General features: G+C 41.6%; 1 protein-coding gene across 4 annotated transcripts in view; it reads right to left on the reverse strand.

The window, feature by feature from the left end:
- DLG2 (discs large MAGUK scaffold protein 2) overlaps nucleotides 1–27343 on the reverse strand; it is a 534199-nt gene that overhangs the window by 233437 nt on the left and 273419 nt on the right. Inside the window, exon 1 of one of the 4 annotated variants that reach the window (XM_027083550.1) lies at nucleotides 17162–17318. The exons of 2 other annotated variants lie outside the window; for them this stretch is intronic. In XM_027083550.1, the coding sequence (XP_026939351.1) occupies nucleotides 17162–17249 (88 nt within the window). In that variant the 5' untranslated portion in view covers nucleotides 17250–17318. Of the gene's footprint in view, nucleotides 1–13516; nucleotides 13800–17161; nucleotides 17319–27343 lie in introns of those variants that run through there. One more of the 4 variants, XM_027083551.1, reaches the window with a different exon arrangement.

Genomic DNA, 27343 nt, shown 5'->3' on the forward strand with positions numbered 1-27343 from the left:
ACAGAGCCAAAAAAAAAAAAAAAAAAAAATGCACAGCTCCATTTGGCTGCCTTTCATTGGTTCAATGGTAAAATTCCCTCCAAATAGATGATGCAGTGCAATCTAGCCCTTCTTGGGTAATAAAGTGAACCCAATGATGTTTCATGGTGGGAGGTCTCGTCAGCTGAGCAGCCTTGCCCACTGTGGCTTGGATTGTCTTGGGAGCTAAGTGCTACATCAACCACACTTCTGTGTATAAACGCAGACCTGTGGGATACTTCTTTTCTGTGCCGAAGTGACTTAAAAGCGATGACACTATTAGGGCTAAAGATCCACTGTCAGGCAAACCATCTGCATCTAGGTGTTTCTTTAGGATTGAAGATAATTTGCCCTCAAGCCTGCTCTCCACTCCCCCTGATGGCCCATGACTGCTAGTGGCCCATTCTGCTCAAGCAATTACAAAGACAAATGTAGCACATGCCCTTGGGAGGAAAGATAGATCATAAATTACAATTACAGCAAATTACAACGCAGCAGTGCGCTGAATTCTTTGATGGTGCTCTTGGGGCCCAAAGGAGGCACACACTTTTGCTGTTGGGCAATTGGGGGTAGAGAAGACTTCTCAGAGCAGGTCTAGAACTGGGCTTCTAAAGTCAGTAAGAGTTTTTCAGACATATGTAAAACACATAGCACTGGATCTAACAAAGATTAAATTTTCAAATAAAGAAATATTTTGTTATTTAGGAAAGTAATACTATTACTATTAATTGGGAGGGAGAGTGTTTTGGCAGGGAAACAACACGCATGAAGGCAATAAGAAACATCCCATGCTGGATACGGACTTCCCTGGTGGCGCAGTGGTTAAGAATCCACCTGCCAATGCAGGGGACACGGGTTCGAGCCCTGGTCCGGGAAGATCCCACATGCCGCGGAGCAACTAAGCCCGTGCGCCACAACTACTGAGCCCACGTGCCACACCTACTGAAGCCTGCGCACCTAGGGCCCATGCTCTGCAACGAGAGAAGCCACCACGATGAGAAGCCCGTGCACTGCAATGAAGAGCAGCTCCCGCTCGCCTCAACTAGAGAAAAGCCTGCGCACAGCAATGAAGACCCAACGCAGCCAAAAAACAATAACTAAAAATAAATAAATAAAATAAATACATTTTTTTAAATTAAAAAAAAAAAAGAAACATCCCATGCTGGAAACAAGGAACAGTTCTTTGTGGCTAGAAGAGGAGGGGAGTGACAATGGAATTCTCGGTTTAGCGAGATGACTTTGTTGGCAGAGTGGAGAATGGATTGATAGGTTAAGAGAGGGAGATGGAGTCAGGAGACCAATTAGGCAGCTGCTACAAGAAGTTCAGTCAGGATGAATGGGACTACCCTCTGAGGGGACAGTACGAGGAAACATTGCCCTGGGGTAAGAAGAATCAGCAGCAACCAGGTTCTAACACATTGCAAGGCCAGCTTGTGCCTCCCGGGCCAGGCCAGTCTCCGTCACATTCATGTCCAGACACCTGCAACCAGGGCTGGTTTAGTTCTTAGTCTCTGGCACCTATAGATGCTAGAGCAGCAGTTCTCAGCTCTGCCTGCACCTCACCTAGGAACCACTTTTATAATGTAGGTGCTTCAGCTCCACTCCAGACCTACTGAATCAATCCCTGGGCAGATCTCCACTTATTAAGTGCCCCACACAGCCAGAACTGAGAACCACGGCTCAGCAGTCAGGCACAACAGTGACTCTTATTCAGTGCCTTTCTCAAAAAGTCTCCACTTGTGTGTGCCTGGCTGTGGGGACACATGGTAACTGGATGGGGATGCCCCTGCACCAGGCTGATCATTCTAGGGAAGGAAGCGAGGTCCTACCACTATATGACTTGAGTGTCTCGCTCTTGAAAGCTTTGAAAATGCCTGTGAACACACCCAAATGAGGGGTTCCAAAAGAATTTAGGGGGCTGACTCCACAAAGGCGGAATAGAATATAGATTCTCAGTTACCCAGTGACCATCAATAATGATGCAGGAGAAAACAAAGATCTTAGCCTTGGTCCCCCATGATCGGACTGGGTAACTTCCATAAGTTTCACCTGTATGGTACACTCTGACTCTGCAACCAGAACTCTGCACACTGGAGACAAGACAATCATAGTGAAAAGAATGACATCCATCTGAATTATGTCTCAGTAAATAAAATCGTTTCAGTTTCCCAAGCTCTTAATCTACAGAAGATACTACGCTAAGTACATTGCATTCCTTATCCTGTTCAAGACTCTCCAAAACCCTAGGAGAGACTTCTCAGATTCAAAACCCTAGGGCTTCCCTGGTGGCGCAGTGGTTGAGAGTCCGCCTGCCGATGCAGGGGACACGGGTTTGTGCCCCGGTCTGGGAAGATCCCACATGCCGCGGAGCGGCTGGGCCCGTGAGCCATGGCCGCTGAGCCTGCGTGTCCAGAGCCTGTGCTCCGCAGCGGGAGAGGCCACAACAGTGAGAGGCCCGTGTACTGCAAAAAAAAAAAAAAAAACCCTAGGAGAGAATTCTTAGATTCTACAGATGGAGAAATGAGATTCTGAAAGCCCAAGTAACTTGGGAAAGCTTACCGAGCTAGGAAGTGACAGATCCAACCCTGAACCCAGATCAGATCAAACCCGTATGGTAAACGCCACTCTTACCGCTTACATGTCTCCAGGATTCGTAGCCCATTTTGGAATGTAAACTCCTTGAGACCAAAGGCTAAGTAAAATTTAGGATTATCTTTGAGTCTCCCCCTTAGACCTCCTCTACTTTTGGTTTTTGAATTACTGGATTTTTGAGAGAATAAGGTCAGGGAAATTCTGTCAATATAAGGCCCCTCCCTCCTGCTGCCCACTGGGTCTGAGCATCCTCAGTGGAGGCAGCATTCAAGAGGCTACCTCTGCCAAGTGCAGATCCTGTTCTCTCAGGGGAGAAAACAAACTACACTGGGAGCCTGAGAGTCCTTTCTGCATTTAGTGTATAAATCTATTGAGCATATTAGTTACTTTTAGAAGTGAAGCTGGACACTCAGGGAGAATTTTGATAAGAAAGGAGTAGCCGGGCCTTTAGCACATGAGACTCAGAGTTCAATGACTTGTTGAAAGCCAGCTTTTAGTAGACATGTTTTTACCTACTATTTTGGATATTTTATTATGTCTAGGAAGGAAGAGAAAGGGAATAGTTATGGGCAAGGCTATAAAGACACTGAGACCGCAAAACTGAGATCCGTGTCAATGCATGAGTTCATTCATTCAACAGATATTTATGATTGAGCAACTAACTGTGGGCAGCTTTTTATTTGTGTGGTGCCAACATGCATGAATTTCCACTGCTATGGTTTAATTAAGGAACACCAGCTCCCTGACAATACGATTCAAATTTTGGTGACCACAATATATTAACTGTGAGTGAGTGAGTACATCATAAACTTGCTCTTAGCTCTTTGTTCCACAAATCACTACATAGTAACAGATACACATCATGATCAGCAACTCATCACGGTCACTTCTTTCAAAGTCTGTTGGGAATGGGTCACTGCAGACCTGTTGTTCAGTTCACACACAGACAGCAAAGCATGTAGTTCTTTTGCCGCCTCATCTCCTAGTGGTAAGCCCACATGCCATTTTACAGAAATGGATAATCCAAAGAAGGAATTTGCCAGCGACGATGAAAGTGCAGCATAGAAACAAAAAGTGACAATGCTGTAAGTGAAATTCAAATGGAACAGTGGAATTTTAGAAGACATAGCTGATCAGGAGAATGTTGACACTGCCACCCTTTGAGAAAGACCAGATATGCAGCCAGGGGAACTTACTAAAGGCAAATGTAGGAACATGAATGAAGAAAGAGGTTGGGATGAAAAGGATGAAGATGTCCCAGAGGAAATCACACTGGCAAAAAAGTGCACATTAAAAGAACTCTGACATATTTCATAACATTGAAATGGATAAAAGGTTGGAAGCTGATCCAAACCTAGAAAGGAGTGACAATTCACTAAGGCATAGGAAAGTTCAATATCTTAGACAATGGTATTTTTTCCCCACTGATTATTCAGATGTCATCTTTATGACCTCTCCCTATGATGCAAAAGCAAGGACGGCTTGTATTAAGTGTCAGGCATCAGAAAACACAGTCCCTGAGGAGCTTCAAGATGGTGGAAGAGTAAGACATGCAGATCACCTTCCTCCCCACAAATACATCAAAAATACATCTACATGTGGAACAACCCCTACAGAACACCTACTGAACGCTGGCAGAAGACCTCAGACTTCCCAAAAGGCAAGAATATCCCCACGTGGTAGGGCAAAAGAAAAAAAGGAAAAACAGAGACAAAAGAATAGGGACGGGACCTGCACCAGTGGGAGGGAGCTGTGAAGGAGGAAAGGTTTCCACAAACTATGAAGCCCCTTCGCGGGCAGAGACGGTGGGTAGCGGACGCGGGGAGCTTCAGAGCCACGGAGGAGAGCACAGCAACAGGGGTGTGGAGGGCAATGTGGAGAGGTTCCCGCACAGAGGATCGGTGCTGACCAGCACTCACCAGCCCGAGAGGCTTGTCTGCTCACGCGCCCAGGCGGGCGGAGGTTGGCAGCTGAGGCTCGGGCTTCGGTCAGATGCAGGGAGAGGACTGGGGTTGGCGGCGTGAACACAGCCTGAAGGGGGCTAGTGCGCCACAGCTAGCCGGGAGGGAGTCCAGGAACAAGTCTGGAGCTGGCGAAGAGGCAAGAGACCATTGTTTCAGGTGCGTGAGGAGAAGGGATTCAGAGCACCACCTAAACGAGCTCCAGAGATGGGCGCGAGCCGCGGCTATCAGTGCGGACCCCAGAGGCGGGCATGAGATGCTAAGGCTGCTGCTGCCACCACTAAGAAGCCTGTGTGCGAGCACAGGTCACTATCCACACCTCCCCTCCCGGGAGCCTGTGCAGGCCGCCACTACCAGGGTCCCGTGATCCAGGGACAACTTCCCAGGGAGAACGCACGGCGCGCCTCAGGCTGCTGCAACATCATGCCGGTCTCTGCCGCCGCAGGCTCGCCCCGCACTCCGTACCCCTTCCTCCCCCCGGCCTGAGCGAGCCAGAGCCACCGAATCAGCGGCTCCTTTAACCCCATCCTGTCTGAGTGAACAACAGATGCCCTCAGGCAACCTACACGCAGAGGCGGGGCCAAATCCAAAGCTGAGCCCCAGGAACTGTGCGAACAGAAAAGAGAAAGGGAAATTTCTCCCAGCAGCTCAGGAGCAGCAGATTAAATGTACAAAACAACTTGATGTACCCTGCATCTGTGGAGTACCTGAATAGACAACGAATCATCCCAAATTGAGGAGGTGGACTTAAGGAGCAAAGATATATTATTTTTTCCCCTTTTTCTCCTTATGTGAGTGTGTATGTGTATGCTTCTGTGTGTGATTTTGTCTGTATAACTTTGCTTTTACCATTTGTCCTAGGGTTCTGTCTGTCCATTTTATTTTTCTTCTTTTCTTTTTTTAGTATAGTTTTTAGCCCTTGTTATCATTGATGGATTTGATTTTAGGTTTGGTTAGTCTCCTCTTTCTTTTTTTTTATTACTTTTCTAAAATTCTTTTTTATTTTAATAACTTTATTTTACTTTATTTTATCTCCTTCCTTTCTTTCTTTCTTTCTTCCTCTCTCTCTCTCTTTCTTTCTTTTCTCCCTTTTATGCTGAGCCGTATGGATGACAGGCTCATGGTGCTCCAGCCAGGCATAAGGGCTGTGCCTCTGAGGTGGGAAAGCCAAGTTCAGGACACTGGTCCACAAGAGACCTCCCAGCTCCACGTAATATCAAACGGCGAAAATCTCCCAGAGATCTCCATCTCAATGCCAAGACCCAGCTCCACTCAACGACCAGCAAGCTACAGTGCTGGACACCCTATGCCAAACAACTAGCAAGACAGGAACACAACCCCACCCATTAGCAGAGAGGCTGCCTAAAATCATAATAAGGCCACAGACACCCCAAAACACACTACCAGACATGGACCTGCCCAACAGAAAGACAAGATCCGGCCTCATCCACCAGAACACAGGCACTAGTCCCCTCCACCAGGAAGCCGACACAACCCACTGAACCAACCATAGCCACTGGGGACAGACACCAAAAACAACAGGAACTACGAACCTGCAGCCTGTGAAAAGGAGACCCCAAACCCAGTAAGTTAAGCAAAATGAGAAGACAGAGAAACACACAGCAGATAAAGGAGCAAGGTAAAAATGCACCAGACCTAACAAATGAAGAGGAAATAGGCAGTCTACCTGAAAAAGAATTCAGAGAAATGATAGTAAAGATGATCCAAAATCTTGGAAATAGAATGGAGAAAATACAAGAAACGTTTAACAAGGACCTAGAAGAAGTAAAGAGCAAACAAACAGTGATGAACAACACAATAAATGAAATTAAAAATTCTCTAGAAGGGAAAAATAGCAGAATAACTGAGCAGAAGAACGGATAAGTGACCTGGAAAATAATATAGTGGAAATAACTACTGCAGGGCAGAATAAAGAAAAAAGAATGAAAAGAATTGAGGACAGTCTCAGAGACCTCTGGGACAATATTAAACACAACAACATTCGAATTATTGGGGTCCCAGAGAAGAAGAGAAAAAGAAAGGGACTGAGAAAATATTTGAAGAGATTATAGTTGAAAACTTCCCTAATATGGGAAAAGAAATAGTTAATCAAGTCCAGGAAGCACAGAGTCCCATACAGGATAAACCAAGGAGAAACACACCAAGACACATATTAATCAAACTCTCAAAAATTAAATGCAAACAAAAAATACAAAAACAGCAAGGGACAAACAACAAATAACACACAAGGGAATCCCCATAAGGTTAACAGCTGATCTTTCAGCAGAAACTCTGCAAGTTAGAAGGGGGTGGCAGGACATATTTAAAGTGATGAAAGGGAAAAACCTACAACCAAGATTACTCTACCAGCAAGGATCTCATTAAGATTTGACAGAGAAATTAAAACCTTTACAGACAAGCAAAAGCTAAGAGAATTCAGCATCACCAAACCAGCTTTACAACAAATGGGAAAGGAACTTCTCTAGGCAGGAAACACAAGAGAAGGAAAAGACCTACAATAACAAACCCAAAACAATTAAGAAAATGGCAATAGGAACATACATATAATTACCTTGAATGTAAATGGATTAAATGCTCCAACCAAAAGACATAGATGGGCTGAATGGATACAAAAACAAGACCCATATATATGCCGTCTACAGGAGATCCACTTCAGATCTAGGAACACATACAGACTGAATGTGAAGGGATGGAAAAAGATATTCCATGCAAATGGATATCAAAAGAAAGCTGGAGTAGCAATTCTCATATCAGACAAAATAGACTTTAAAAGAAAGACTATTACAAGAGACAAAGAAGGACACTACATAATGATCAAGGAATCAATCCAAGAAGAAGATATAACGATTGTAAATATTTATGCACCCAACATAGGAGCACCTCAATACAGAAGGCAAATACTAACAGCCATAAAAGGGGAAATCGACAGTAACACAATCATAGTAGGGGACTTTAACACCCCACTTTAACCAATGGACAGATCATCCAAAATGAAAATAAGGAAACACAAGCTTTAAATGACACATTAAACAAGATGGACTTAATTGATATTTATAGGACATTCCATCCAAAAACAACAGAATACACACTCTTCTCAAGTGCTCATGGAACATTCTCCAGAATAGATCATACCTTGGGTCACAAATCAAGCCTTGGTAAATTTAAGAAAATTGAAATCGTATCAAGTATCTTTTCCAGCCAAAACGCTATAAGACTAGATATCAATTACAGGAAAAAATCTGTAAAAAATACAAACACATGGAGGCTAAACAATACACTACTTTATAAGCAAGAGATCACTGAAGAAATCAAAGAGGAAATCAAAAAATACCTAGAAACAAATGACAGTGAAAACAAGATGACCCCAAACCTATGGGATTCAGCAAAAGCAGTTCTAAGAGGGAAGTTTATAGCAATACAATCCTACCTTAAGAAACAAGAAACATTTCAAATAAACAACCTAACCTTACAACTAAAGCAATTAGAGAAAGAAGAACAAAAATACCCCAAAATTAGCAGAAGGAAAGGAATCATAAAGATCAGATCAGAAATAAATGAAAAAGAAATGAAGGAAACGATAGCAAAGATCAATAAAACTAAAAGCTGGTTCTTTGAGAAGATAAACAAAATTGATAAACCATTAGCCAGACTCATCAAGAAAAAAAGGGAGAAGACTCAAATCAATAGCATTAGAAATGAAAAAGAAGTAACAACTGACACTGCAGAAATACAAAGGATCATGAGAGATTACTACAAGCAACTATATGCCAATAAAATGGACAACCTGGAAGAAATGGACAAATTCTTAGAAATGCACAACCTTCTGAGAATGAACCAGGAAGAAATAGAAAATATGAACAGACGAATCACAAGAACTGAAATTGAAACTGTGATTAAAAATATTCCAGCAGGGCTTCCCTGGTGGTGCAGTGGTTAAGAATCCGCCTGCCAATGCAGGGGACACAGGTTCAAACCCTGGTCCAGGAAGATCCCACATGCTGTGGAGCAACTAAGTCCGTGGGCACAACTACTAGAGCCCACGCAACTAGAGCCCATGCTCTGCAACAAGAGAAGCCACCACAATGAGAAGCCTGAGTACCACAATGAAGAGTAGCCTCCCCTCTCTGCAACTAGAGAAAGACTGCAAGCAACAAAAAAGACCCAATGCAGCCATAAATAAATAAATAATTTAAAAAAAATCTTCCAACAAACAAAAGCCCAGGACCAGATGCCTTCACAGGTGAATTCTATCAAACATTTAGAGAAGAGCTAACACCTATCCTTCTCAAACTCTTCCAAAATATACCAGAGGGAGGAACACTCCCAAACTCATTCTACGAGGCCACCATCACCCTGGTACCAAAATGAGACAAACATGTCAGAAGAAAAGAAAACTGCAGACCAATATCACTGATGAACATAAATGCAAAAATCCTCAACAAAATACTAGCAAACAGAGTCCAACGGCACATTAAAAGGATCATACACCATGATCAAGTGGGGTTTATCCCAGGAAGGCAAGGATACTTCAATACACGCAAAGCAATCAATGTGATACACCATATTAACAAACTGAAGGAGAAAAACCACATGATCGTCTCAATAGATGCAGAGAAAGCTTTCAACAAAATTCGACACCCATTTATGATAAAAACCCTCCAGAAAGTAGGCACAGAGGGAATTTTCCTCAACATAATAAAGGCCATATATGACAAACCCACAGCCAACATCATCCTCAGTGGTGAAAAACTGAAACCATTTCCACTAAGATCAGGAGCAAGACAAGGTTGCCCACTCTCACCACTATTATTCAACATAGTTTTGGAAGTCCTAGCCATGGCAATCAGAGAAGAAAAAGAAATAAAAGGAATCCAAATCGGAAAAGAAGAAGTAAAGCTGTCACTGTTTGCAGATGACATGATACTCTACATAGAGAATCCTAAAGATGCTACCAGAAAACTACTAGAGCTAATCAATGAATCTGGTAAAGTAGCAGGATACAAAATTAATGCACAGAAATCCCTGGCATGCCTATACACTAATGATGGAAAATCTGAAAGTGAAATTAAGAAAACACTCCCATTTACCATTGCAACAAAAAGAATAAAATATGTAGGAATAACCCTACCTAAGGAGATAAAAGACATGTATGCAGAAAATTATAAGACACTGATGAAAGAAATTATAGATGATACAAATAGGTGGAACTATATACTATGTTCTTGGATTGGAAGAATCAACATTGTGAAAATGACTATACTACCCAAAGCAATCTACAGATTCAATGCAATCCCTATCAAACTACCACTGGCATTTTTCACAGAACTAGAACAAAAAATTTCACAATTTGTATGAAAACACAAAAGACCCCCAAATAGCCAAAGCAATCTTGAGAAAGGAAACCGGAGCTGGAGGAATCAGACTCCCTGACTTCAGACTATACTACAAAGCTACAGTAATCAAGACAGTATGGTACTGGCACAAAAAACAGAAATGTAGCTCAATGGAACAGGATAGAAAGCCCAGAGATAAACCCACGCATATATGGGCACCTTATCTTTGATAAAGGAGGCCAGAATATACAGTGGAGAAAAGACAGTCTCTTCAATAAGTGGTGCTGGGGAAACTGGACAGCTACATGTAAAATAATGAAATTAGAACACTCCCTAACACCATACAGAAAAATAAACTCAAAATCGATTAAAGACCTAAATGTAAGGCCAGACACTATGAAACTCTTAGAGGAAAACATAGGCAGAACACTCTATGACATAAATCACAGCAAGATCCATTTTGACCTACCTCTTAGAGAAATGGAAATAAAAACAAAAACAAACAAATGGGACCTAATGAAACTTCAAAGCTTTTGCACAGCAAAGGAAACCATAAACAAGACGAAAAGACAGCCCTCAGACTGGGAGAAAATATTTGCAAATGAAGAAACTGTCAGAGGATTAATCTCCAAAATTTATAAGCAGCTCATGTAGCTCAATATCAAAAAAACAAACAACCCAATCCAAAAATGGGCAGAACACCTAGATAGACGTTTCTCCAAAGAAGATATACAGATTGCCAAGAAACACATGAAATAATGCTCAACATCGTTAATCATTAGAGAAATGCAAATCAATACTACAATGAGATATCATCTAACACCAGTCAGGATGGCCATCATCAAAAAATCTACAAACAATAAATGCTGGAGAGGGTGTGGAGAAAAGGGAACCCTCTTGCACTGTTGGTGGGAGTGTAAATTGATACAGCCACTACGGAGAACAGTATGGAGGTTCCTTAAAAAACTAAACATAGAGCTACCATACAACCCAGCAATCCCACTACTGGGCATACACCCTGAGAAAACCATAATTCAAAAAGCGTCACGTAGTACCACCATGTTCATTGCAGCTCTATTTACAATAGCCAGGACATGGAAGCAACCTATGTGTCCATTGACAGATGAATGGATAAAGAAGATGTGGCACATATATACAATGGAATATTACTCAGCCATAAAAAGAAACTAAATTGAGTTATCTGTAGTGAGGTGGATGGACCTAGAGTCTGTCATACAGAGTGATGTAAGTCAGAAAGAGAAAAACAAATACCGTATGCTAACACATATATATGGAATCTAAAAAAAAAAAAAAAAAAAATGGTCTTGAAGAACCTAGGGGCAAGAGGGGAATAAAGACGAAGACCTACTAGAGAATGGACTTGAGGATATGGGGAGGGGGAAGGGTAAGCTGTGACAAAGTGAGAGAGTGGCATGAACATATATATGGTACCAAACATTAAAATAGATAGCTAGTGGGAAGCAGCCGCATAGCACAGGGAGATCAGCTCAGTGGTTTGTGACCACCTAGAGGGGTGGGATAGGTAGGGTGTGAGGGAGGGAGATGCAAGAGGGAAGAGACATCGGGATATATGTATATGTATAACTGATTCACTTTGTTATAAAGCAGAAACTAACACACCATTGTAAAGCAATTATACTCTAATAAAGATGTTAAAAAAATAATAATAGACAAGAATAAAAAGAAAAACACAAACAAAAAAACCCAAAAAAAACACAGTCCCTGCCCTTTGCTGGTCTTACATCAAACAAATTAATTCTATAAATCTGTGATCAATTGTTCTGTTTAATGGGAGTGTTAGCTTAGCTCAGACTATCCATAAGGGATTTAGAGAGGAATTGTGGGAAGGTAATTAGTAGGGGGTTGGCTATGGAGAGAATAAAATAGCAAAGGAAATGTTGGGAGGGGGTGCTCCCAGTCTGAGGAGAATGCAAATCCCCCAGCCCAGCAAGTCTACTTCCTGTCCCACAGGCCCAGTGAGGAGTGACTGAGCTGGTTTTTAAACTGGCTGCCAACAGTTCAACTGGTAATGTCAGACACATGTTAACTGACATCAGAATACAGAGATACAGGTTAAGGTTCCTTCTCAAAATAATCCAGAAACTGAAAATACTACCAAATGCCACTCTCAGCCAACTTGTGTGAATAAAGTTTCTTAAAACCAGTACAAAGTGTTTGGATGCAGATCTCCAAAGCTATGGACATGCAAAGTAGCATCTGGGGCTGCGAAAATATGCTCTTCAGGAAATCAAGTCACGGGAGTGTATGAAATGACACATCTGGTTTTAGGCAGTGGCTGTGATTTTTAAGTCCACAATGTATATTATGTTGGGTTGTTTTGTCCATCATAAAATGTTTGAACTTTCAATTTATTGCTGCTGCCGAGGAAGATTACAGCTATGTGATAGGCACGTGGATGCCCCCAGGAACACAGCTGGTAAGAGGTGGACGGCTCCTTGGGATTCATCTCGTCCAACCTCTGCAGTTAAATTTTTTAAAATGGGGTGAATTTAGTCTAGAGAGGCTAGCTGTCTAGCTCCACAGTCAGATTTCTGCCTCACAATAACAACAGCCAACACTTACTGAGTACTGTGTGCTAGGCACAGTGCTGAGAGCCTTATATAGGAAGTGTTGCCTCTTTAAATCCTCACAGATCCATGAAATAGTTGCTGTTAGTATTACCATTTTATAATGTGGAAACAGGCTTATGTTATTCAGGTAACTTAAGCTAACCATGAGGGAGCTGCGATCTGAAATCAGGTAGAATGATCTGAGCTGACATTCTTAACAACTAAGCTAAGACTGTTAATAAATGACCTTTTCTGGATAATTAATCATATGCCCCCAAATAAGGTAATCATGGTCCCCGTCCCCTAGAGGACTTTAGAGTCCAGCTTTCCATATACAACTACTAATTTGTAAACAACCTTACGAGGTAAGTGAAATAATTTCCATTTTGCAAATGAGGAAACTAAAGGCACAAAGTTCAGTGGCTTCCCAAGGTTACATAGCTTATAATTGGTGAGAGTGGGACAGTCTATCGGTTCTTTCAGACCCGTAAACCTGCCTCCCTGCATAGAACTATCCTGTCCCTCAGCAGGCTCTGGCTATTTGAACAGAACCTGCATACATCAAATATCGGATCTGAAATCAATGTGGATCCAGGCATTTCCGGAACCCATTTAAGTCAGCGGCAAGAATTTCACATTCTTAAATTTCTCTCTGTGATATACAGCAGCAACAGTCCAGCAGCTCACATGAGGCAGGTTTATTATGAAGAGGCTAATGGTGAATCGAACTCTTGGCGTGTGGTTTGAGGGCGGAACTGAGGCGGCGGAAGAGAAAAATTCACCGATTCTTATTCCCCCAGAGCATAGACAGCAAGAGACAAGAAAACAGAGCCGCCTTAAGAAGATGCCTGCAAGCTGTGGGCGCTAAGAAAAGGCCGGCATTGCAGTTCTAGGGAGGGAAGGGGAGGGGACTCTGCCGTCCTCTTTCCATTTTCTTGGCCACAATTCCCCACTGGTCTGTCAAGAGAAATGGGTCTGAGAAAAGCAGCATGATTCTCACCACAGCTCCTTAGCCAGTTTACAGAGGTTTTCAGCATAGCAGGCAGCTGCTTCCCAAATTCAGCTCTGCTCCCCTCTTCCTGGTTGAGTTTACAGTGTATCAACTCCGCCTGCCAGCACACAGTCCCAGTGCTCTTGAGCTGGGGCCAAAGTCTCGGAGGAGTGAAGCAGGTGGGGCCACCTTCTCAGGCTAGTGGCAGAGCTAGTTTGAGATGCTTTGCCACACAAAAGGGCCAATTTAAGAGACGGGATTACTTTCTCCATTCCACCCTTTTAAAAGCAGGAACAAATCACTTTCCAGATGACTGTTTCACTCACCTCTCTCTCTTTCTCTTCTCAGCTAAAAACGCCTTAGCACTGGAAAGGTGGTGGACCTGGACGCCTGCCTGGGGAGTCTGCTGAAAGGATCCAGGAAGACTTCTTCCCCCCAAGTCCCATCCCACCCTCCAGCTTAGCCCCGGGTGTTTGAAATTCCAACACTGAAGCGTTAGTCCTGTATCTTCTTTTAAAATGTAGAAGAGAGTAAACAAAGTTATTCACACTGTAGAGTTAATTCTTCAGCGGGCTTGGCTGGAATCTGCCGGTTCCCCCAGGCCAGGAAATGCCTGCTTACATCAGCCTTCAGGCAGGAAGAGTATTCAAAAAAGGATAGTTTAGGGATGTAGAACTTTTAATTTCACCTTTTGGGTGGCAACACCAAGTGTCGAGAAACTATGTTCCCTAAGTCTGAGAAATCAACCCCTGTTTTCATTTCTATTAAACTTGGAAATCCCCTACTGTCAACATCAAGACCTTGTAGTTTAAACTCATCTTGATAATCCGAGGATGAAGAGCTAAAATTTGGAAATTAGGATGATTTTTATTCTTACCTAAAAGCATTTTCCAAATATGCTTAAGGATTCTTAATTTTCATGTAGACGCAATTTTCTTTCTGTTTTGATCTGTACGATATATGCACGTGAAGCTAAGGTGCAGATACTGCTATTCATGTGTTGATTGATCGATCAGTTGCTAAGTGGAGCCCAGACATTTAAATTTCCTCTCTCAACTGTTGATCATCATTACAATTCAGTTGAATAGGGCACTGTTTCCCTGCCCTCTCTGTTGCTACTCAAATCAGATGTTATGGTCACCATGGTAACCACCTACTCTTTCTCCCTGTTATTTCATTCATTAAACTTAAAGTGCACAGGCTAGAAAATATTATGATTTAAAAAAAAAAAAAAACTCTAATAGGAATCAATCAAGCTCACCTAAGACAGGGAGTCATTTCAGTGTAAATGTTTTATTTAAAAAATCAGTTGAAAACATGTTCATCAGAAACAAATCATCACTAGGAAAACAGAACTGAGGGGTTGAATTGTCTCAATTGTTTGGAGATTTTTTTAAATGTTCAAAGTGGTTTTCAGGGATAAAGTGGGATTATCACTGACACTTCTAACTGGTCTTAATGGAATGGCTGCCTTGATGGGCTTGAAAGCTGTGGGAGTCTCAGAGGTTGTAGGTTGGGTCATAAAATGAAACAAGGTCTGTTTAAACCACACCTATGGGTGTAAAAGTGTATTTTTCTGTATAAATTTCTCTCCCTCCCCACACAAAAACATTAGAGAAAAAGTAAAAAAATGTTTCCTTAAAAGCAGTACTTTGCTCATTTGTAAACAATTAATATTGACTGTCGATCATAGTTCTAGATGCAAGGGAGCAGGCTGAAATCAGATGAGTCCCTGAGGCTGGAGCTAGGAGTCTGGGCAGGGAGACAGATAATCAATGAAACCCCCAGAAGGATGGGGGCTGTTCAATCACAGAGCGTGTCTCTATTAAGCACCACTATTTGACCACCATTTCCAAGGCAGTCACCCACAAGTGGGAGTCTATCACTGAGGCAAGTCAGTTGTTGCACATCCTGTGGGAGACCACATCCGCCTAAAAACACAGTGCATTGAGGAGTTTTCATCAAGAATCCTCTCTTTCTCTTTCTTTCTCTCTCCAGGCATCCTGAAACGTTGCCCCTTTTGGCTCCTAGAAACAGACAGTAAGACCCCTACAGATGAAAACTCTCTTCCTGCCCACAAATGTCTACCTTGTCTAAGACAGGTGTTTTGCATCTTCCCAATCACCAACATGGACGGGAGATAATTGCAAAACGACTCTCCCACCATCACCAAATTATTATTTCTAACAGAGAAATTCTGGTTTGCAGGGACCAAGGCTCTCCATTTCCTCTGCTCACTGAGGTTGCGATTTCACTTTCAAACTGAACGGGTTTATTTTAGAGCCTCTGCACAGAAAATCTCACCCAACGTGATCAACAAATCTACTTATTCCCTGGTTGAGACTGCCTGGGGACAAATTTTGAGTGTAATGCTGATTAGTAAGCCGCACTGGACCCTCTGAACAGACTTCAGGGACCCAGGGACCATCCTGAGTAGAGACCACTGTAATTGTCATTCACAGCCATGACCAGCTGGTCCCACCCACCTTCCATTCCCCACCTCCCAGGGCTCATATGGTTTGCAGGAATGAGGTTTATAGGGAAACTAGTACAACAGGACGCCTTTGTACTGTGAGTGATGCCAAACTCTGACATCAGGAAGGCCTGGAATGCTCATTGTCATTTGCTTCCCTTTGCCCATCTACTGGCTGCCTCATCCTCCCCAAAAGCTCCCAAGGTTTCTTTGTGGCTTTTCCAAAAGCTTCCAGCTTCCTCTTCTATTCAAAAGTCTTTCCAATTCTAGTATCTTCTGTGCAAAATAGAAAAAAGGGTGAGGGGCACAGAATGTAAGACTAACAGATTTGGGATTTGATATAAAGCTTAAGGCTACGGGGTCTGGAGACCTGATTCTAGTCCCACCTCAGCCAAATCCAACTGGATGCTTTCAGTCAAATCACTTACACTTAGTTTTCTCATCTGTCAAAATGCATATTTAATGAGATCAAACAAGAGGAAGTGCTCTGGAAAGTTAAAACTTTGGTACAAATGTCAGATGCAACAGAACTATTATACAGTAGAACTCATACTATAGTTTTGAGAAGATTTCAGACAAAATCATGGATTTCAGAAGGCATATAGCCTTTACTTCATGCCATCGCAACCCTCCTAGTGATCTAAGTTAGAAACTTCAGCCTCAAACCTTGATTCCACATCTAGTGAGGTATTAATCAATCCCATCAATTCTACCTCCAAACCGTCTCTCTAGTCTGTATGTAGTCCCTCTTTGTTACCACTGTCCTTGCCATGAATGAGGCTCTCTCAAAATTGGTTCCCTCCCTCTAATCTTACCTTCTCTCAATGCATTAGCCACAGCAGCAGTCAGAAATCTCTTTCTAAAATGGTCAACTGATGTTGTCTCTCCTCCATTAAAATCTTTTGCTGACACCTCATCAACTACAGCATAAAGCCTACGTTCTCAGTGAAGCACATTACTCCTTCCACAAACTTGCTCGCCTGATTGATAGCCTCTCTTCTCACTGTCTTCTTCCTGGAGAACTGGTGGCTTTGCACAGATAGCTCTTTCTTCCTTTTTGTCCATTGACTCTGTTCATTCTTCTAACACACGTTCAGACACTGCTGCCACTGGGAATCCTCCTGACCTTCTCAGACTGGGTTAATGACCACCCTGCTATTCCCACAGCACCTTCTACATACCTCGTATTCCAGTATTTCTCACATGATCCTGAAACGTTTTGGATCGTTGCTTTGCTGAAGGTACAACTGGTAATACCCAGTGTAGCATTTCCGATGGCCTGGTTTTACTGAATCATGAAAAACTCAGCACAGATCCCTGGACGCATCTGACAGCTCTGGGGCAAGGAACCATCCCTACCTTACTTTCGGTAATGGCCTATGTCATAATGGCAACACCCTTGGCTTAAGCCTGAATCACAGACTCCTCCTCCACGAAACAGATTTAGTTTCGGGGAACACGTCTGGTTCCTCCACTTTAAAACTGAACTGAACAGGAACTTCAGAGTGTATATATCAGTGGTGGCAAAGTAGTACCACATAGTTACTTTGCCCAGACGTAAGTTAAGGTCAGTAGAACACTGTTGCCCTGGTTTTGGTTCTTTCCTTCTACAATGTAAGGATAATCGTAACTTCTAGTTAGGTAGCTTCCAGGTTACTGTACTGTGAAGATCTCTTAATAAATTATTCTAGACAATGCTAGGTTAGAAACAGTTCCACCCAGGAGAGGGGTGTACAAGCATATCTTTCCTGTGCATCAGCTGTTTAGCAGGCAAAGGTAGAAGGCTTGAATTCTCCTGATGTTTTGCCCTAGTCTTATTCACTCATTGCTATAAAGGGTAGTATTAACAGTTATTCTGAAAATGTCTCTAAATACAAAGTCTAATGCTAGGTAACTTCCATTCAAATCCAAAGCCAGAAAAGGAAAGGTGACTTACTAGGCATAAGTTTCGGGAGGCACTTAAGTGACAATTAATGAAAACTCCAAGGAAGGTAGGGTTTTCCAAAATCATACGTCAAACGATAACGTCTGTGTGGGACAGCCCAAGCCTTCCTGAAAAAGAAACACCCCAATCCTCCCCAGGTTAATTATGCTTACTCATACAGGAATTACATTTCCTTAGCCCCTGAAGCTGGGCATGACACCCTGGGGCCTGGGGACAGTTTACACTTAGAAGGACTTGCCAAAATTGACTACACAGTACATAACTTTGCATTAAGTCCTCCAAACCAGCCTGACCAGTCTTGAGCTGAAAAACACAGGATCATCCTTTTCAGTGCTACTGATAAGGAACTCAGCAATAGTCAATTCAGTGCAGCTTCGGAGCCTTTAGACTACATTCTGGGCAAAGGAGAATCAGCAAATTTTACGCACCTTGGGCTTCCCTGGTGGCGCAGTGGTTGAGGATCTGCCTGCCAATGCAGGGGACACGGGTTCGAGCCCTGGTCTGGGAAGATCCCACATGCCACGGAGCAACTAGGCCCGTGAGCCACAACTACTGAGCCTGTGCGTCTTGAGCCTGTGCTCCGCAACAGGAGAGGCCGCGACAGTGAGAGGCCCGCGCACCACGATGAAGAGTGGCCCCCGCTTGCTGCAACTGGAGAAAGCCCTCGCACAGAAACGAAGACTCAACACAGCCAAAAATAAATAAATTAATTAATTAAAAAAATATTTATGTACCTTAATAATTGGGTGTTTTACAGTGAAGCTGAGTTGTCCATTTCTATACAGATTCACTTACTGCTAAATGAACATATGACCATTTAAATATGTCTTCATTTAAGAAGAGAGAGCATGATACTTTATATACCATAATGTCAGATCAGAAACCATGCAACTTGTATCTGAGAATTAAATTGCTTTTTAAAACCAAAAGTAAAACAAAACAGGGCTTCCCTGGTGGCGCAGTGGTTAAGAATCCGCCTGCCAATGAAGGGGACACGGGTTCGATCCCTGGTCTGGGAGGATCCCACTTGCTGTGGAGAAACAAAGCCCATGTGCCACAACTACTAAGCCTGGACTAGCCTGCGAGCCACAACTACTGAGACCACATGCCACAACTACTGGAGCCCGTGTGCCTAGAGCTCGTGCTCCGCAACAAGAGAAGCCACTGTAGTGAGAAGCCCACGTACTGCAACGAAGAGCAGCCCCTGCTACCGCAACTAGAGAAAGCTCACGCGCAATAACGAAGACCCAAACACAGCCAAAAATAAATAAACTATAAAAAAAAACAAAACTTTTTTTTTAATTGCAGAAACAATACAAATTCATGATGGAAAAAAACATGAGTTTTATTTAAAGAAAAAATATTAGGACAAAATAGATATTAACACCCAGGTCAATCACTGAGAGCGCTTTGTTTAGTTCCTTCTGTGAATTTTTTTTTAACAAAGTTGAGATCACACTGCACAAAAAAATTTGCACTTTACTATTTCATATGCTGTATACTGTACACATTTTCCTGTGTTTTAACAGCTCCTTGTCCAGAACATTTTAATGGTTCTTTTTTTTGCGGGGGGGCATGCTGCAGAGCATGTGGAATCTTAGTTCCCAACACCAGGGATTGAACCTGCGCCCCCTGCAGTGGAACCTTGGAGTCTTAACCACTGGACTGCCAGGGAAATTCCTTAATGATTCTTTAAAATCTTTGTGAGTGAATTCCCTGGTGATCCAGTGGTTAGGTCTCTGTGCTTCCAATGCAGGGGATGTGGGTTCGATCTCTGGTCAGGGAACTAAGATCCCACAAGCCATGTGGGGTGGCCAAGAAAAAAGAAAAAAAAAAATTAGTAGATGTATTGTAAATTCCTTAACATTGCCGCATTGTAGAAAATTTGTGATACAATATTTCAGATTTTAAGATTGGATATTTAACAATGTATATGATATTCCCAAGTAATTTAGAGGACTAAACATATTAGCAAGGGTCAGAAACACCTAAATAATAGTCATTATATGTCGACTAGTGGTTATGAGTTTATTCTCTGGAGTTAGCATACTCACTGGCTTCACATTCTGGTTCTGCCTCAACCGAGTGACCCTCTGAGTTATGTAATCTTCCTAACGTATGAAGTTTTCTTATCCCCTAAATGAGAATAAGAGTTGTACCACCTGATAGGTTATCACTAAATTAGTGTCATTAAAGCACTTAGTGCAGTGTTTGCCACACAATAGTCAATGGATGTTAACTATTTAAGAACAATTATTGATGTTATTAGTACATTATTTGATATTATTAGCAGTAATTATTTCTATGATTAGTAACTTATTGCTAATCATTCGATTTTGCTGGGCTGCAGGAATGTTGTCAGAAGAGACCAAATGGCACTTACTGATTAATTTAGATCTAAACAATTCTTTTAAAATACACCATTTAAGGAGAAAGTCATTTTGCATTTTGGGATGTGATTTCAGAAGGCAGGTACAGAAAGCTCTTTTCTGGAAAAGAACCCAGTTAAGGCTTGGTGAAGTCATTGTTTAATTGAAACATTCTATCTCAAGATTGGTAAAGAGTTCAAAGATAATTTTGTGTCACATCTCTCCCCTCATTCCAACTAAACCAGGTGACCTTCAACTATTCTTGAACATCTCATACACTGGGGAACTTCTTACCTACCAAGGTAGCTCTTACACTTAGAAAATTCATTTTATATTGAGCCAAAATATGTTTCTCTGTAGCTTCAACATATTAATAATAAACCCACAGATCACCTCCAACAAGCTTTAACACTGAATTTTCCATATAGTGAATTGATGGGGATCACAACTTCTAATGGATTTATTTTGGAGTTTGAAAGAGATTGGTGAGAGCCCAAATGTAGTAAAACCAAGACTGCATTATTCAGACTTAGTGAAAAACTGAGAAGATTTATGTATTCATTATCATGTGTGCTTTCCTGCAAATTGAATAATCTAAAATAAAAGGAAAGCTTAATGATTTTTCTTGGGAAAGAAATTTCTAAAGCTAGAATTCTAAAAAGGCTTTTTAAAAGTTCACATGAAAAAAAAGTTCATATGGAAGCTCCTGTATAAGTTTCATGTTTCATCTGGGGAGCAGAATGGGGGAAGGTCAGCCTTGGGACAAGTTTTGGCTGGGTTGGTAAGCTTGCCGCTCACCTTCTGATGGCATCTGCTTCTCCATAACTGAACCACTTTCTACACAGAAGTGAATGCTTAGAAGTATTTAGAAATGGATATCAAATGACAACCTTGGTAAACAAGGGGCTATATGAGTCACAAAAGCCACTCAACAGAACTTAACAAAATTCATCATCTCTCGATACTGTGGACCGTATCTCTACAGATCTGTTTTAGCCATCAGGCATGCTTAACTGTCACGTTATTAGAAAAGCAGAGTTTCTTTGCATGAAGATTACCTGACTGCAGTTGCTATTATTTTTCTACTTTGCAGTCTTTAGCACAGAAGCTGGCAAGTAGCTGCTATTCAATAAATACTCAGGCTGATTGAATGACTATCTGTCCCTAAGGGTCATAGATAAATGTCTAGTCCCTCCAACATCTGGTTACCCTGGTAGCTACTCAGACATTGGAGGACTGCCACTTACTCTCTCAGCTCCTTCCTCCTCGTCCACTGCCATCACTTCTTTCCTCCAGGCTATCCCAGTACCCACCATCTCTTCTTACAGTCCACAACTTCAAACCCAATCATCCAAGGAAATTCCAAATGTGCTTTTGTTTGTTAGTTTTTAAAGAGGGAAGATCTCACTTCTGGGTCTCTAAGACAGAAAAGAAGAAGCTCCTACGCTCTCTGTGGAGGTCATGGTGAACTCATATCTGGACAGCATTCTTTAAGGGCAGTGGTTTTCATATTACAAATCACAACCCATAAGAGAGTTGTGAAATCAACTTAGTATATCATGATCCATATTTTCTTTATAAAAAAATAGAGTAGAAAGTATCAGAGGGTATTGCACATAGTAAGAGTGTTAGAAAATCTAAATTTCAGTTTTCTAATTGTGGGTGCCTGTGTGCAGTTATGTATATATATTAATATATCTATGCATATTTGTCATACATACACACTAGGGCATCCTACAAGGTGCACAGAATTTGGCCTAGGTATTAGCCCCTTTTCCCCTGTTTGTCCTAGTATCTTTGTGTAGGGCTTGAACTGCACCAATATAAGAGGCAACTTTGTGTACGTGCGTCCTTGAGTTTTAGAGTAAATGTATTTCTTGTTGTAAGCTGGGGCTTACAACAACAACAAAAGTTGAATATTAACATTGGCCGACCGGAGAGAATTAGGAACGGAAGGTGAGGGTATCACAATCATGCCACATAAGCACAGGCTCTTTTGCAATTTCATACGTACTCATTTTCACATTCAACCAAGAGCTGCTGACCAGTAACTGCTGAGTGAATTATGAAGGATCATTAATTTGGTACTCAAATTAGTGCATTATGAGAATTTATTAAGCACTTTAATTTGGCATTCCTCCAGGGGAGCTAGCTGCCATATGGTGCTTGGCTATGTTACACATCTTCTACTGTACAGGCAGAGAGGTGGAAATTCTGAAATTTGAGGGCAAGTTGTTTTTTAAAAATCCACTGCATCTTCCATGTTTTTCTTGAGTTTGTCATCACTGTCTATTCTTGCTTTTAATTATAAATTTAGTTTTATCATTAACTCTTCTATTTGCTATTAATAATTTTGTCAACCCTTTGCATATACAAAACATATTTAATGCAAATACATAATTTACATTAAATATATTTTGTCTTAACATTTTCTAATAATTAGGCTGCAGGATATATATATATATATATACTCAAAGATAAATCATCTCTACATAGGGATAAACATATCCCTATTACTAAAGCCTATGTAAACATAATCCTCCCCACACCCACGATTTGTTTTCACAGTCACATTCTTCATTGCCAGCAGGTTTGTTTGCCACTGGAAATTGAGAGTGATGGGGATAAATGAGACATACATTGTTTTTGGACTAAGTGGCCTGAAGTCTAAAAATGTGAGATTCACCCATTTTACAGATGAAAAGACTGAGGTCTAGGCATATGAATTGACTAATCAATGTTAGCAAAGGTACTTGGACAACAACCCAGCTCTCCAGATTCTCTCCCTCTGCCTTCAAATCATTCAGACTCCAGGTACAACCCATAACACAGAGCCTGATCCAGAGCAAAAGTTTTACAAAGTATGTGCTTAGTCACTTGTTTTACTTACTGTGAGGTTGAACAATATAAAATTACAGATTTGTTAGGTCAAAAACTGTCAGATATTGGCACTTTCATATGGTTCAAGCTAAACAGTGTTATTTTAATAACTCCAGCCTCTGCCACTCTGAGATCTTGATTTTCACAGAAGGAGCAGCATAGTGCATTTGTTAAGATCAAAGACTTGAGCCAAACTGCCCTAGTTCAAGACTCAGATCTTCCACTGCCTGGCCACGTGCCCTGAGCCAGATGACAGATTTTCTGCCTCTCAGTGTCCTCAAAGAGGAACAGAATACTATATGATGCTATTATTATTATATTGTTGTTTTTATTATTATTCCTAAAACTCAACATACTCGCTAGTTAGCCAAATGGTCTGACCAAGTTTGGGCAGCTTTATGCACCTGTTCTGAAAGGTGTTTTCAGACGCGAAATCTTTTCTAGAGACAGAGGTTTTGGACCCTCTTTACTTGGCAAGGTTGGCTATTTATTTGTTTGACTGGCATTTGGCCTTATAGTTTCCAACGTTTCTCTCAAAGGTCCTATTTCTCTCTGCAGACAGCATTGGTTAATAAGTAAAACAGAGAGGCTGAAACATCCTAGCAACAGAAATCAACTGTGTGTATGATTTGTTGCTCTGTTTTTACTTCATCTATTTTTGAAAATATGGTTGCTCTTTTAAGTGTCCATTTCTTCTCCAGGCAGTTAAACTGAAGTATTGCTCTAAAGAAGAAGTAGAAAAAAGAAGTATCCAAATTTGAAAAACGGCTTTGGTTAGCTCATGATGTAGAGAAAAGACAACAATTTAAGGGTAGATCAGAGTGCAGTAAAGTGATTCCAATGAGACCTGATGCTGACTAATTACTTCTCTACAGATGGTGGTGTTCAATTTACTAAGCATCTGTGCATGTCGGAATTTGGGACACTGTGGGTGGTACGAGTCCATGATATCTACATAACTCAAAAAGCAAAATAGTCCATCTACAAGCATCATTTTATTAAGTGAAATAAAATACAAGTGCAAAATCTCATTTTGCAGTTAAGTGGTAGACCATGTTGTAGGGTCCCCGAAACCAGTCCTGCTTGGATAAAAGTATAAGTAAACAGATCAGGCCGTGGAAGCAATGCCTCTTCAGAATGGGATTTAGAACAAGATTTAGAAGAGAGATGCTACAGTGATGCTGGGAATGATTCATTACTTCCCAGATTTAGGTCTGGGGATGGAATAACGTTAATACAACACTTTTATGAGAAGAATTATATATGGAACTACTTTCACTGTACTCCTACAATTTCCTACGAAAATACTAATTCTCATGAAGAAAAAGTGGATGGAGCAGAAGAAAATCATCAGACAAAAAAAGATGAGAGGGTTTGTTGAGAAATGAACGTTCATATTGATTGATTCTGTTATTTTAAACCATGCTTTTATTAATGGTATAAGTCTTTCTCCTCTCTTGGATCTATGCTTTTCTCTCCCATTCTCTTGAATCTAAAAGATGTATTACCTACTTAAGATGCATTTCAAGTACCAACATATTCAGTGGCAAGGTATTTCAAAGTGCACTGTCTCAGAGAACACTGATTGTAAAAGGAAAACAAATAGAACTGTATGCTTGGTCCATAGTCAACCCCTCTACATAATTGTTAAATAAATGATTAATAAAACAATGAATAAATTAATAAACTCATGATTAGGAAAAGAGTTTCTTTTACTTAGCCCTGCTATGACTTTGGGGTTTCAAATCACATTTTGATCCATTTATTTGACATTCAATAATGGATTTAGTACCTTCTTTATATCAGGCATCATTCTAGGTGGTGGATATACATGATCTCATGACATTCATGCAATCTCAGTTCAGAAAACTACTAGCTGCCTTTAATCTACTCTTCGTTTTCTTGATCCCTGGAGTTTTCTCCTTGGCCATTTCACTTAATCTGTCAATTTTCTCATCTACAAAATTAGGACAGTGTTGTGAAGAACGATTAAACTAGTTCATGAGGGCTTCCCTGGTGGCGCAGTGGTTGAGAGTCCGCCTGCCGATGCAGGGGACACGGGTTTGTGCCCCGGTCCGGGAAGATCCCACATGCCGCTGAGAGGCTGGGCCCGTGACCCATGGCCGCTGAGCCTGCGTGTCTGGAGCCTGTGCTCCGCAACAGGAGAGGCCACAACAGTGAGAGGCCCGCGTACCGCAAAAAAACCAAAAAACAAAAAACAAACTAGTTCATGAAATAACTTGGGAAACACTAGGGAAACTAAAGGTAGTAAGTATACGTGTATTACAGGTTGGTAGTAGATCCCTGCGGTAAAGCGCAAAGGCTCTGCATGCAGCCTGCTTGGATTTGGATCTTAGTTCTTCCTGTCACTAGCATGCTGTCTTGGGCAAGATACCTCTCCATCCCTCAGTTTCCTCCTGCGAAAAGGGAATAGTAATAGCACTGACCTGTATTTGTCAGCTCAGGCTGCCATACAAAATGCCGTAAACTGGGTGCTTAAACAACAGATATGTATTTTCTCACGGTTCTGGAGGCTAGAGGTTTGAGATCAGGGTGCCGGCATGGTTGGTTTCTGCTGAGAGTTCTCTTTCTGGCTTGTAGACAGTCAGTCGCCTTCTTACTCTGTGCTCACCAGCCTTTTCCTCAGTGTGTGTGTACAGAGAGAGAGAAAACTCTCTGGTGTCTCATTTTATAAAGGCACTAATCCCATGATGAGGCCTCTATCCTCATGACCTCATCTAAACTTAATCACCTCCCAAAGGCCCCGTCTCCAACCACTGTCACATTAGGGGTTAGGGCTACAATATATGGATTTCGGGAGGACACAGTTCACTCCTTGGCTTGACGTCATAGGGTTATTATGAGAATTATGTATATTAATCTGTTTGAAGCACTTCAAACAGATTCACTTGGTGAATTCTCAATAAATGTTTGCTGTTGTTATTTCTGGAGCCAAGTGAATAAAGAGGGCAGCCATTTAATTTACAAAGCAGATTGTTTAATAATACTGTTTATAGAAGATATCTAGAGACCAAACTCAGTGATCTTTAAGCTCTGGGTATTCTATATAAGGGCATTCTCAAATACATCCACACAACTGATTAAGCAATAAGTCAAGGGACCTTGGAGAGGTCTTTCCTTCTTTTTTGTCCCTTAACTTTTCACAGTTGTCTTTTCAGGACTCCAGCTGGCTCATCTATGAAAGCTTCTCCCCTCTCTGGAACATTCTGCACCTCTTCCGTCTTTGTTCCACTTTCTGTGTTGATGGTTTGAGCAGAGGAGAGTAGGAGAAATGGTGAGGCTAGTGTCTCTAACCTCAGCTCCTTAACCACCGAAGGCCACGGTTATTGATAGAAGCTCTATTTTAAACAAAAACTATGCTCAGCGTCTTCTATTTGACATGGTTTCCTACCTAGAGGTCAAATAGTCAACCTGCAGCCAATACAACGGTCTCCTCTGAAACTGTTTTCTTTTCTTTTTTTTGATTGCAGCACGTGTCATGTGGAACATCCCTGACCAGGGATCGAACCCCTGCCCCCTGCAATGGAAGCGCGGAGTCTTAACCACTGGACCACCAGGGAAGTCCCAGTTCTGTTTTCATACTTAAGTTATGGGAGCCTCACTATGATACAGGACAGGTCTTTCTGTTTTTGAACAATTCCATAGACAGAAAATTCTTCTTTATTTTGAGTTGACATCTACTTCCATAATGTCTACACACTGGTCCTAAATTTATCTTCTGTATTACGCTGTTGGACACATAGTAAATCTCTTAAAAGGTCTAAGTGAACTGAACTACTTCTTGAGGTATTCTTGTTGACTTACAATTTTCCCATCTTCTCTTATTCTTCCAGTGATGCTGTCCTACAAAACCTTCCTTTTTTCTTCTTCACTTCCATGTCTGTCCCCATTTGCTCTATTCCTTCTGTTCCCGGCTCCATATTAAGGGCCCCCAGGAGTTGATAGTAAAGGGAGTGAGTGGATGGCATTGAATAACTTATGAAGAAGTTAGTGATAATACCAATTCTCTTCCTTCTGATTTTTCTGTGAGAAAAGGAGGTTCATATCAAGTTCAGATTCCAGAGAGTCTGTGTTTTCTGGGGGGTTTAAACATACACCATCACAAATTATATACTACTGAGCTATAACCCCAGTCAGCTCCCATTACA

Source organism: Aethalodelphis obliquidens, unplaced genomic scaffold (assembly GCF_003676395.1).
Source record: "Aethalodelphis obliquidens isolate GAN/ISIS:26980383/991018 unplaced genomic scaffold, ASM367639v1 scaffold50, whole genome shotgun sequence".
NCBI classification, from domain to species: domain Eukaryota; kingdom Metazoa; phylum Chordata; class Mammalia; order Artiodactyla; family Delphinidae; genus Aethalodelphis; species Aethalodelphis obliquidens.